This window comes from Ursus arctos, unplaced genomic scaffold (assembly GCF_023065955.2).
Source record: "Ursus arctos isolate Adak ecotype North America unplaced genomic scaffold, UrsArc2.0 scaffold_26, whole genome shotgun sequence".
Lineage (NCBI taxonomy): Eukaryota > Metazoa > Chordata > Mammalia > Carnivora > Ursidae > Ursus > Ursus arctos.
The window spans coordinates 1,960,489-1,973,716 of NW_026622941.1; the positions used below are offsets into that span (position 1 = coordinate 1,960,489).

Below are 13,228 nucleotides of genomic sequence, written 5' to 3' on the forward strand. Positions count from 1 at the left end.
TACCCATTCATCCATCAGTGGACACAGGTTGCTTCTATGTCTTGGCTATTGTAAATAATACTGCCATGAACATGGGGGGTGTATATCTTTTTGAGATAGTGAGGAACCTCCACACTGTTGTCCATAGTGGCTGCACCAATTCACCTTCCCACCAGCACCGTATGAGGGTCCTGTGGTTTTAGTTCGATTTGCATTTTGCTGCTGTTGAGAGATGCTGAACATCTTTTCCTATATCTGTTGGCCCTCTGGATGTCATCTTTGGAAAAATGTCTATTCAGATTCTCTGCACATTTTTCAATAGAATCGTGGTGTGGTTTGGGGGAGGGGTTGGTTTTTGGCTTTGGGGGGGTGCTTGTTTTATTTTATTGCTATTGAGTTGCATGAGTTCTTTATGAATTTTGGATAGTAACCCTTTATCAGACATATGATTTACAAATATTTTCTCCCACTCCGTGGGTTGCTTTTTCATTTTGTTTATGGTTCCCTTTGCTGAGTGGAAGCTCTTTCGTTTGATGCAGTCCCATTATTAAATTTTACTACCTGGGCACATCTGACAGACACTTTACATATTTTTTTTACATATGTTTTAATGTGTATGAAATTTCCCTTCGTCTGTATGGGCTGCATACGTGTGCTTGAATGGGGACCTTGCATTGTGTGTGTTTGTGCGTGCACGTGTGCACGTGTGTGCGCCTAGCAGCCTCCCAAACCACTAAGGCCCTGGGGTGCTCCCTGAGGTTGGCACCGGGCTTCTTCCCCCAAAGATTCAATATCTTACATTTGCATAGAACATCATATTCTTGCATCCACCATCTTACATGATCCTGTCTTGTAAGAATCACCACATCATTGTACATAGATGACAAAATTAAGAGGTTGAAGTTCTGAGTCGTGCAGGTGACTAGCATCAGGGCAGGAATTAGAAACCAGGTCTCCTGATCTCTACACAGATGCAGGCCTTTCCAGGGCCCCGACTACGAAGGCCAAGGAGAGGCTCCCCGACGCAATGGGCCCTCCCACCCTGCATCTGAGTCCTCCCCATCTCTGCCCTTCCGTGCATACCTTGTTTTCTCCCCTGAAAAAGAGAGGGCGTACCTTTTGCCAGCTCCCCTTAAAGTGTCCTGGGAAGTAAGGTCTGCCTGTCAATCCTTGTACAGGAGGAGAATTTATATGTAAATGTTATAATAGAGAATGGTTTCGAGGACCAGGCCCTAATTCCGCTCCACATGCAGAATCTCATTTACTACTTGGGGACTGAGGGAGACACGTTGTCCACATCATACCCATTCTCCTGTTCTTCCTTGGTAACAATGCCCAGCCAGGCAGGACATCAGGATTTGTTAAACCAGGTGGAACAATCCCGTTCCCATATTTCCAACCTACCTTGTCACTCACTGTGACAATTTGACCCACTTCTGGCCATTGGGTCAGAAACCTAAGTCTGCTGGCAGAGGGGTTGAGTGAAGTTCTGGAGAAATTTTTTGCCTTGTGTTAAAAAATGAACAGAAGCTACTGGCATGGTGCTTCCCCTTCACCTCACCTTGAACTCAGGCATGTTGTTTGGAATGGCGTCAGCCCTCTTGTGACAATAACAAGCGTAAGGATGAAGGCAGCAAGCAAAGGAGGGAGGGATAGAAAGAAAGAGCATATGGACCTCTGGGGGCATCACAAAGTAGTAAACCAAGACCAGCAACCGTGACTCTGAGCCCACTTGGCCAACAGGTGGACCAGGTTTGAGGACAGCGACCTTGCTTCCCAGCCTGTGTCTCTACAGTGAGGCTGCTGTCCCCGTGGACAATGTCACGCTGCCACGCTACCTGCACATGGGGGTTCTGAGTCCCCCAGAACCAGAACCGGGAGCACACAGAACCGGCTCACTGCAAGCTCTCACTTATTGGTAAAATGAGCAAATTACCGGCTTGTGGATGGTGCCTCTCAGCAAGCACTTCCTTTGGTCCTTCCTCTCCAAGCCTGAATTGCCTCTTGAGACCTCCCCATAGTCTCCCTAGGGCTATGAGCAGGAGGGAGATGCAGAGAGCTGGGGACTTTGACCAGATCCTTTACCACCAAGTATCCCCCTCCCACCCCGCACCGCTCCTTCCCTCAGGGCCCTCCTCCTGGGGTTGCTTTCTGCCTCAGTCTCCCACCCTTCTTTCCTGCCCCTCCCAAACACACACACACACACACACACACACACACACACACACGCACACACGCACGCACATGCACACACTTCCTCTAACAAGCCACCTGGCCAGGTGTTTATAGAACCTGCAGGTTCCCCAGTGACCTCCTCCAGCTGCCTGCCTGGCCAGCCTTTACCCAGCCTGGTGCCCTCTGCCCTGGCGCTTGATGTGCCTGAGACTCTCCAGGCAGAAGTGACGAGGCAGAGGCCTGGTGTCTCCCAGACAACTGCACCAGCAAATCCAGGCTGAAGCTTGGCTGACGGCTGGCTGTCACCTGCATTCACGCCGTGCTTCCTTGTGGTCGGTGGGCGGGTTCGTGTGCGGCCGGGCTGGGCCGGGGAAGGTGCGTCTGAGTGAGACCGTGGCACTTTGTTCAGTGGCCTTGTTCCTGTCTCCCATCACATGAGGAGTAAGAATTGTCAGAGCCATGATTAAAGGGATTGGGAATCTGAACATTTATTCTCCTTTTCAAAGCTCTAGAATCCAGCCAGAGCTGGTATTTTTTAGCAATGAAAGTTTTTAAAATGGGAAACAGCCTCAGGGAGACAGAGGGGGGTGTCCAAACTCCTGGCTCTGCTCAGGGCAGCTGCAGATGCTTCCCCTTTCTTCCCCACTTAAAAAAATTATGGCTAAAAAAAAAACCCCACAAAATTTACCAACTTAACTGTTTCTAAGTGGACATTTCGGTAGTGTGAAGGACGTTCACATTGCTGTGTGACCAAGACCAGCTACCAGAATTCTTTTCATCCTGCGAACCTGAGTACACCCATTAAACACTGACTCCTCTCCTCCTCCCCCAGCTCCTGGCGGCCACCATTCTACTGAATCTGACTACTCTAGGTACCTCACATAAGTGGAATCATACTTCTCTGGTCCTTTTGTGACTGGCTTGTTTCACTTAGCATGATGCCCTCAAGGCTCACCCACGTTGTAGCCTGTGTCGGAATGTCCTTCCCCTGTGTTCTATTCTATGGCTACACCACATTTTGCTTATCCATTCATCTATCAATGAACAGTTGGGTTGCTTCCAGCTTTTGATTATTGTGTACGTAGGTGTACAAATATTGTAGATGTCCTTTGTGATGTCCTCTGTGTCATTTGAAGGTGAAATGAGCCACCCAAGACTCATCTGCAAGAGGAAAGGGCAGTGAATGTTTTTGCACGGTTATGTGGTGGTTTCCAGATGGAATGCAGGGCCCTGGGAGGGAAGGAGGTGGAAGAACAGGCAGGACCTGGCCTGACTCCCCCCTACTACCTCCTGCCAGAGTACCTCCACTTCCAACTATTCATCCACTCCACACGTATTCACCTACTTGCACTGAGCGCTGGTTTCAGAGGTGGTGGGAATACAGCAGAGAGAAAATCAGACCACAGTCCCTGTGCTCATAGAGGTTACGCTCCAGTGGCGTGGACAGCAGATGAACACAAGTTATAAGAAAATACCGTATGTGGTATGTTTGATGGCAACACCTAAGCAAAAAATAAAAAAAATAAAAAAATGCAGGGAAAGCCAAAAGCAAGATGATGCTGGGAAGAGAGATAGGAAATGTTGAAGGCAGGCAAAATTTTAGATCCTATAGGCACAGAAGGATTTACTTACTGAAAAAGCATTAAAAAAAAAATAGAACTGTAATTCACCCACCATAAAAGTCACCATGGGAAAGTGGTTTTCAGTATATCCACAAAGTTGTACACCACCACCACTGTATCTAATTCCAGAACAATGTCATGGTACGAGGTGATTTTTGAGAAATATCTATGCTGGGTATCTTCCATCTGCTCCTCCCTTGGTGCTCTCTGCCTCTCCTGGCCCAGAAGGCAGACCTGGAGGGGGGCTGCATCAATGGGCTCCTTCTTCAGAGCCTCCACGTGTCTTTAACAGCTGGGAGTGCCTACAGCAGATGAGAAAAGGACTTACTCCCCAAGTCCTCTCTGGATGGGGTCCCCACAGGCTGGCTGCATTCTGAGACCACCGTCCCTGTGGGATGGTCATCGCCATGGAGCTCACTGCCCTCCCCTCATCCCTTCAGGCCTAGGGACTGGGTGCCCGCTGTCTTCAGCTCAGGATACAGCAGAGTCCCTGTGGTTTCCTCTTACGCCCTGTCCATACCTCTGTAAACAGCCCCCTTCTTAACCTCCTCTCAAGCCACTCAACTCAAGTATGCCATCTCTTCCTGCCAGGGGCCCTGCCTGCCAGAGGCCTGACGGAAATGAGAGGGCCAGCCTCCCAGGGGCAGCAGGGCAGGCAGAGCTCCAGTGGGGACTGCAGGTTCAAAGGCCCTGAGGCGGGAGCAGGCCAGACTGGCTCAAGGAACAAGATGCCACTGTGAAGGGTGCCTGTGAGTGAGGCAGACAGCAGAGACCGGCCAGGGAGGAAGCCAGGCCAGCCGTGGAGGGCTTTGTGGGCTTTGTGGGTTGTGACAGAAGCTTCGGCTTTTACCCTAAGTAAGATGGGCAGCCACTGGGGCTTCTGAGCAGAGGACCAACACGGTCTGACTTACAAAAGGAGCCCTCAGTTCCTGTACTAAGAATAGACTGAAGGGGGGAAGAGCAGAGGGAGGGAGAGCAGCTGGCAGTCAGAGGCCCAGCAGGAAGCATGTGGGACATTCATAATGGGATAATTGGAGGAAAGTTCCTTTACAAAGGTGTGGATGTAGAGGAAACACAAGAGGAGCCCAGGGCTTAGACGCAGTTGGGCTGTTAACACTTTCCAAGTCATGGAAAGGAAGCAGCTACTAACGGAGCCTGAGGTGAGCACGAAGGTCAGTTTTGTGTGTCAGCTTCACTGGGCCACAGGGGCCTGGACATTGGGCGAAACATTATTCTCGGAGTGTCTGTGAGGGGCTTTCTAGAGGAGATTAACATTTAAGTTGACAGACTTGAGTAAAGTAGATTGCCCTCCCTAATGTGGTGGGTCTTGTCCAATCAGTTGAGGGCCTGAATAGAACAAAAGCTGACCCCTTCTGTGAATAAGAAAGAATTCCTGCCTGACAGCCTTCAGGCTGGGATATTGGAGGGCTTTCCTTCCTTCAGACGCGAGAAACACCACAGCTCTCCCTGGGCCTCAAGCCTGCTGGCCTTTGGGCTGAAATGACATCATCAGCTCTCCTGGCACTCAGACTGAAACTATCCCATCCACTCTCTTGGGTCTCCAGCTTGCCGACTATAGAGCTTGAGGTTTGTCAGCCTTCTTAATTGTGGGAGCTATTCTTTATAATAAATCTTTCTCTCGCTATATATACATATATACATATATATATACAGACACACACACACACACACACATATATACACACACATATACACATATATACACACACACACACACACACACACACGTATCTTATTGGCTCGGTTTCCCTGTAGAAGCCTGGTTAATCCCGAGGGATGGTCGTGCAGGGATGGCCACCTGAAGAGGCACAACGGTGTTGACTTGAGGGACATGGCCAGCACAAGGAGATCTCACTTTCTTTCCAGGCTCCATCCAGGGCCCCCTATTAGCTGAGCTCAATGGAAACAAGCGGGCCAGACTCAACAGAGGCGGTCCTTACAGCTGAGACTCCAAGGACGCATAGCAGGTGCGTAGTGTGGAGCTAGATCTGGAGAGGCAAACAGAAGGTATCTGGCGTAAGCCCTAGGAAGGACATTGCCACAGTCCAGGAAAGAAACGATGGTGGCTTGGGCCAGGGTGGCGGCGGTGGGTTGAGGAGCAATGGCTGGATTCTGGATATATTTGTAAGGTAGAGCTGGCAGGATTTGCAGCAGCAGCGAGAAGAGAAGGGTCACAATGACTCCAAGGTTTCTGGCCTGAGCAACTAGAAGGATAGGGTTGCCATTAACTGAAATAGCTTTCTTTGGCTTCTGCAGAAATTTCTTTTGAAGAAAGGATTCAATTGCTAATGAAATGTTCTGAATCCCTTATAGTATATTTTACATTTTGTCAACAAAATACACCGACCTTGCCTCATTTGACCTTCACTGTCCCCTGAAGCAGGTGGGAGAGGTGTTCGATGACCACGGGGGAAACTGAGCCTGGCACGGTGCCTCATATGCAGCTGTGCTCATTCACAGTCACAGAATGAAGGAAGGAAAAATTGACTTGAAATGGTGAGAAATACTGATCTGTCATACTCTGTTGTAGAATTAGGCCTGGAGATCTAATTCGTTCCATTGTCTGCCCTTCCATTGTTCAGGCAGGAGAGAGCCCAGAGACGAAGGAGCTCCGGCCTCAGCCTAGCTCTTGAGGAGCTAGTGACCAAGGACATGTGGCTAGTCACCAAGTAATGTAAAGCAAGGGGTGTGTGGAGAAGAGGGGGAGAGAAGGAGTGGGGCAGAGGGGAAGGGGGGCAAGGGAAGAAGAGGACAGGATGCACACACTTCTCACCAAGCTTCACCCTCAAGGGGAGAGCTTGGGAACATTCTCACAGATCAGTGCTCCCTGAGCAACGGGCAAAGATGTGCATTTGTCCTCTGTGCACAAGGGAGCTTACCTTAGATACTAGGCTCTTTTATATCTTTTACTTCCCTGATCTTTTTCTTTCCCATCCCCCTGTTCCCCTGTACTGCCACACCCATAAATCAATACTTCCCAATAGATATAGAATTGCAGCAGGGGAGATTTGAGTCATATTTTAAAAAGAACTAATCTAATCCCCTCATAATCTAGATAGAGTCTAACTTTTCCCCAGCCTCATCTCCTCCTGCTCCTTTCTCTCCTCCTGCTCCTTTCTCTCCTCCATTAACCCAACCCTACCATGCCCCCCATCCTTCTTATCCCTCACCCTACGACCCTCACTGTGGCAGTTTTAAAACATGTCTGCAAATTTTTTACCCTCCTGTCACTGAGAGGTAGGGTCTATGTCTCCTCCCATTGAGCTTGGGTTGAACTTGGAGACTAGCTAACCAATAGAATACAATTGAGGTGATGCTCTGGGACTTCCACGGCAGACCATAAAGACAAGACAATAGCCACTCTATTCTCTTGGGATTCTAACTTCTGGAGCCCAGCCATTGTGCTGGGAGAAACCGCAAGCAGCCCACGAAGAGGAAGTTGGAGCAGGCCATGTGGAGGAAGACTGAGTCCCCTGGGCCTCGGCCCCAGCTGAGTTCCTAGCCAACAGACAGCACCAACTTGCCAGAGGCAAGTAAAGACCCCCGGAGGTGGATCCTCCAGCCCCATTAAGCTGTCCCTGCTGACACCACAAGAAAAGCCTTCCCTGCTGGGCCCTGCCCAAAATACATACTCATTAACTAAAGAAAATATTGCTTTCCACTAAGCATAACTTAGTATACGGATAACTGATAATCTCACTATTTTCCAACAAGTACATACAACATAACATGACCGTGGTTTCCTTCTTCTGTTCCTTCTGTTTCTTGTATGCTTTTGGTTCCTTATAATCATCCATCGAGGAGTCTCCAATTGGTGAACTACTAGTCATCAGTTAAAGCCCAGTTCAAAGGCCTCTTTCACTGTGATGGCTTCCCTAAAACTTCCCTTCTCCTTTTTCCCACCATAAGGAGAAAATGATGTTCCCTCTGCTACATCGCCAATACCGCACTTCTGCATCTCAGAACTTAACTCGAGTTAGCTGACTGTTTGCTTGAGATTGAGATCAAGCACCATGTCAACCTTCATGCCGGCTCTGTGTGTCACATCTCCAGGGCCTGGTGGGGGGCCGACACCGAGAAGATGCCCTAGGAAAGTGTGTTAGGTTGGAGCAAATCATGAGGGGTTTGAGATGAAAGACTGACCTAAAGAAAGTTGGAATGCTGTTTCCCTCGTGGCCCTTAAAAATAAAGCCACAACATACGTTCCCTCCTAGCTGGCAGGAGGGAAGGCAGGGAAGTTCTATCCTGGCCTTCAGCTAAGGGATAAGCCCCTGAAGTTTCTGAGTTTCAAAGGTGTATCTTAAGGCCTGATCATTCCCTTAGCTCTATGCTTCATTTATTCCTGCTAAGAAATCCCCTCTCTGAAGTTACTGGGCTCTCGAGTCCTCTGCCCTCCCCCGCGTCCCCCGGCCCCACCACAATCCCTAGTATTTCCCAATATGTCACTGTGTACCTCTGAGCCACGGTCCTAACGAGCAAAACGGGCCAGAGTCAACAATGCATACAAAGCAATGCATTCCAGAGGTATTTAAAAGGTGTTTGTCTCTGGACTGCTGGTTAGGCACCTGTGGGTGAACTACCTTAGCAGGTCTTTCAAAAGACATCACATCACTCACCATTGTAACACAGTGTTTTCCTTTACAAATGCTTTGAGGTCTTCCAAAGGAAACCTAAAGGGCTGGGAGGGACCTGGGCCACTGCTGCGTCTGTGAAATGAGCAAGACGAGCATGGAAAGAGCTTTCTAAGCAGCTTCCATACTTAGCACATTGGAGGAAGTCAGTGCCTTCAATAAGCAGGTGCCAGAAAGTGGGGGAGCGGCCAGGTTCTGTGGGGTCAGAAGCTTGCAGAATTTGGGGGTGGTTATCTAGAGTAGAAAAGGAATACAAATTATAAGTACAAAAATAGATACAAAAGGGAGTATTTAGAATGAAAAAAAATCACTCAAAATTACACATTTTAAGAAGGTGATGAATACCACAAAAATCATAAAACCTAGAAAAATTACACATTCTCCTTATTTATTAATTGCCCCATATGCCTGTGTAGTACTTTTTCTAAATTTGCAATGATTTGTAATCCAAACAGTATGCAAAATTCATCTGAAATCAGGCATTCACAGGAACAATTCAAACGCATGTAAAAATCGCTGCCACCTTATACTGAACCAAATAATTGTGCAACCGGATTACTCTGATGCCACAACATTGACTTACTGATGACTACGTGTAGGAGTCTTGTCACCAGAACACTTGCTTCCTCAGGCGTCTCTCTGCGTGGGCGGCAATCCCGCGTGCCATTTTGCTGGAACCAGCAGGTTTCGTCGGGACAGGACGCATCACACACACTGAGGGGCACCCTGACACGTGTCCCGTGTACCCTGGGACTTCACCCGCGGTGAAGGCGCCATCACCACATCGGACCCACAGACACAAGCACTGAGATCAAATTCTGTCTCTGCCATCCCCGTCCGAAGAGAAGACCATGGAAGACCTGTTTGTAATTACAGACGTTCCACATGGACTACTTTCCTCACGCGAGGGAACTGTCTGGGCCAGGTCGACGTGAACCAAATCCGCGGCTGGCAAATCCCCTTGTTGGATCTTCGGCAGAATCTGCCAGCCTAGCTTCTGGCTCAATGCATTTCGAACCTTCTTTTTCCTCCCCTCCCACGCACTTCCAACGGTGGGTGCTGTGGGACGCTCGCGCCGTGACAAACGCAGGCTGCTGCTGCCCATCCTCATGCACGGGGATACTGAGCAAGGAGAGTGTTCCTGGAAGCCGGTCCCACACCCGCTGCTTGCAGATAACTCGTCTATACAGGGAAGTGGCACTGAGCTACAGAAATACATCCCTCTAAGCCCAAATTAAATGTTACCCCAATTCAACTTCCTCTCAGCTGGATCCCCCAAATGCCCATGGGCGCTCAGACATCACCCAACTAACAGAAAATCGGAGAAGCAGGGATGGCAAGAGACAGAGCGATGAACCGCTGGTAGTCGGACTATCTTACTTTTGCAGGTAGTACAGAAACACTTGGGCAGAGGACTGTGCTGCCCCTTCAGGGTGGGGCCCTGAGGCTTCCTCAGCTGCCCAGCAAACATGGCCCCTAGCCTCGAACCAGGAGCACGTGGGGGACGTGGAGACCACAGGATGCTGACATTATCGACGGCTTCATCAAAAGGCAGCAGGCTTGGAGACAAGAGTCCCAACTCGGTCCCCAAGACTCCCTGTGCCTCAGGGGCCCCCTGAAAACAGGGATGACGACACTGACCTCCCAGGATGGCTCTCAGGTTTAAAACACCAATTTGCGACATCTCTTGGTATGTCAGAGCACTGGACAAACGTCCCCTGTCATTCTTGGACCAGAGTTGCAGCACCCCCTGCCCCCTGGGTCCAGAAGGAACAAGTCTACAGGAAGAGCTCTGCCTCTTTAAAGTATGAGGTTGTGCTCTGACCCCAAATGGAATGAACTGAGCCCTGCCTTCTGGAATCAGGGTAATCCTGCTGAGGTCACTTGTGCCACCGCCTCCTCCCTGCTGTCAGGCAGGGGATTAGAGGAGAGGCCAGCGGATTAACGTTTTGTCATAACCACCCCCCCCGGAGACCATCAGCCCCCTCCCGGAGCCTGCTGGTCAGGTGGGGTGGCTCCTCTGTGCACTGTTCTCTGCAGGGCAGAGAGAAGCCCCTGCCCCACCAAGCACTGTAGCAAGACAAGACTGAAAGCTGGGGGACCCCAGACTCAGAAGGCAGAAGGCCTGGGGACGTCCCAAGGATCTGGGTGACAGGCAGACAGAGCTGGCAGTCGGAGGCCACTCTCTTCTCTCTGTCCCTTCACCCTGAGCCCCGCAGAGACACCATGCCAGGACTCCCCAGGTTCTACGTCGACACCAACGCCCCCCACCACAGGAGGCCCTGCTGCCTGTGGCCAGTGGCTGGGGCCTCCCTGCAGAAGACCACAGTCCTGCTGTGCCTGCTGCTCTCCAGCACCTCCCTATCCCCCACAGGCGGGCAGACCAAGATTCCTCTGGACACGTAAGCATCAGGTTCAGCCCCCGCCCCATAGAATCCTCTGGCCCTGTCCTCCCTTCCTTCCCCTTGGAGACCTCAATCCTCTGCCCACCCTCCTACCCCTGACCTCTGGCCTCCCTCAGGCTCCCTCTGGCTCTCCCGTGGGGGCTTGCACTGCCCACTGTCCCTCTCCCTCCCCTCTTCCCACCAGACTCCCATTCTGGAGCCCCACCTGCCGCTCCCGGACACCCTGCCGGTTTCAGGCAGAAGTGATCATGAGGGCCCTCACGCCTCAGGATGGCAAGCAGCGGCTCAAGCACCTGCAGGCCAGAGGGATGCTCCTTCCAGGATAATGGCTGCAATTAGGCCACTGGGAGGGGGGGGGGCTGTGCTGGCTCAAAATGATACCACAGCTCCCTAAGGATTGGTGAGGAAATTTGTGGTTTGACACTCTGAAAGAGTAAAGCAGTTCTAAACCGACAAAATGGCTCATGTAGCCAGGAGCTGAGTAAAATTGGACTTCGTCTTCGTCTTCCCTTCCTGCCTCCTTCCAGGCCCCCTTCTGCATCCTGCCACTCAGACCAGCTCCAGGAAAGAATCTATCGGTCATTTACACTTTGGGATAAAGCTTCCTTGCTGGGAGGGTCTGTTTTTCAGTCCTTTGCTCTGGGGGTCCTATTACAGAAGTAGCCAAGATACGTGGGGAGAGGAGCAGTCTAGACCACAGGGGGCAGTTCGCTCAGTCCATACCCAGGCCCAGCAGGAGAGTCAGCCTACCAGAGCCAGCTGCCAACCTCGTGTCTGAACAGAAGCAGGGACCGGGATGCCGAACAACACGTGTTGTGCGTAGCTTTGTGGGAGGCGGATTTCAGCAGCGTTGTTTACACTGGGCTGTAGAGCCTCTACTGGGTCCCAGCCGGGCACGGTGCCGTGCAGTCGAGGGAACAAGGTCGGAGAGGTTAGGCGAGCTCCCCACGTTCACGCAGGCGGTAAAGGGAAGTGCCAGGATTTAAACTCAAGTCAGCTTGACCCGCGCTTCCCCCACTGCTGGGCTACACGACCATCTGGTGCTGAGGAAGATGTTGAGACTAATTCTCCATCCCCAGAACACACACCAACTAATAGTAAAAGGAGAACTCCGGGATAGGCTGAGTGCTGAGTCAAGGTGGCTGGAATCCAGGTCTTGGCTGTGGAGAACCGCAGACCGGACCATCTGCGTAGAAACCTCGACAGCTGGCCGAGATGACTGGCCCTCAGACCTGCCTGCATCCGCACCCGCTCTCTCCCTTGGAGCCAGAACTCCGCCAGGCCCTTGACACCAGCCCTCCTCTCTCCCCTGCTGAATCCCCTTCTCAGTGTTGGGCACCCCAGTGACACTACATCTCCCTCACATCAAGCCATGCCCTCCCTTCTCACTCAGCCCTCAGCTTCCACCCCCCGCCAGGCTCCTACTGTCCTCCCAAATCTGTTCCCACCAAGATCCCCAAAGGTTTCCTCCCTGCCCAATCCACCAGACATTCCCGGCCTCCTCTTCCTGGACTCCCTTTTTCTTGAATCTCCATGCATCAACTTCCATGACGATGAGCCCTTCTGGGTCTCCTTGGGCACCTGAATGAACCTTCTCTCCTCCTCAAGCAATTCTTTCCCTCTGCCTGCCCCTGAGATTGTTGGTGTCCCCCAGGGTTTGTCATCCACTCACAGCTCTTCTCATGCTACACACTCTCCTTGAGAGAGCGCCTCTACCCTCAGAATTTCAACTGCCACCTGTGTGCTAACGACCCTCTCAGCCCTGCCTCTGCTTCTTAGACTCACATACACATTGCCTATGGACCGCTCTTCCTGAAGATCATGTGAGGTTTTAAATTCAAGCATGTGTCTTTCAAGATACAATGCAATTGGTGCCTTTCGGAGTTGTGCAGTGCACCACCTGCCCTATGGCACTCAGGAGCCCTGCAACAGGAAAGAATCTCACATTCTACATATCACAAGCGACACTCATCACCTACCCTCCCCGACTTGCTCCTCCCGATCTTCCTGATATTCTTAATTTTATTCAATACCACCATCAGCTCAACCGCCCAAGCTCGAAACCTGAAGTCATTTTTGACTCTTCCAAGCTCTTCTATAATCTCTACCTAGAAATCTCTTCCAAATCTCTTTGGCAGGTTAAACTCTCCCAAACTTCTAACACTGAACTCAGATCCCACTTGTCCCAAGAAGCCTCCTGGCACCACCACTACCCTTCCCAGAGCTTTGTTGGCACGCCTTCACCTTCACACATGTATTATGCTCTCCGTATGTGGAGGGTGTCCCTCTCACTGAGGGTTTTACAAAGGTGAGCACTACCATGTGGCTCCAGCACTGTGCGCAATGGCCAGCACATAGTAGGACCTCAATAATGATCGTCTGAGTGACTGCATGA

The 13,228-nt window shown here is 50.9% G+C and overlaps 1 protein-coding gene across 1 annotated transcript in view; it reads left to right on the top strand.

Moving 5' to 3' along the window:
- Positions 1 to 10,654: 10,654 nt before the first annotated feature.
- The window catches only part of CACNA2D4 (calcium voltage-gated channel auxiliary subunit alpha2delta 4), a 109,480-nt gene continuing 106,906 nt past the window's right edge, over positions 10,655 to 13,228 (top strand). Inside the window, exon 1 of the mRNA XM_026502817.4 lies at positions 10,655 to 10,830. Within this exon, the coding sequence (XP_026358602.2) occupies positions 10,655 to 10,830 (176 nt within the window). The remainder of the gene's footprint in view (positions 10,831 to 13,228) is intronic.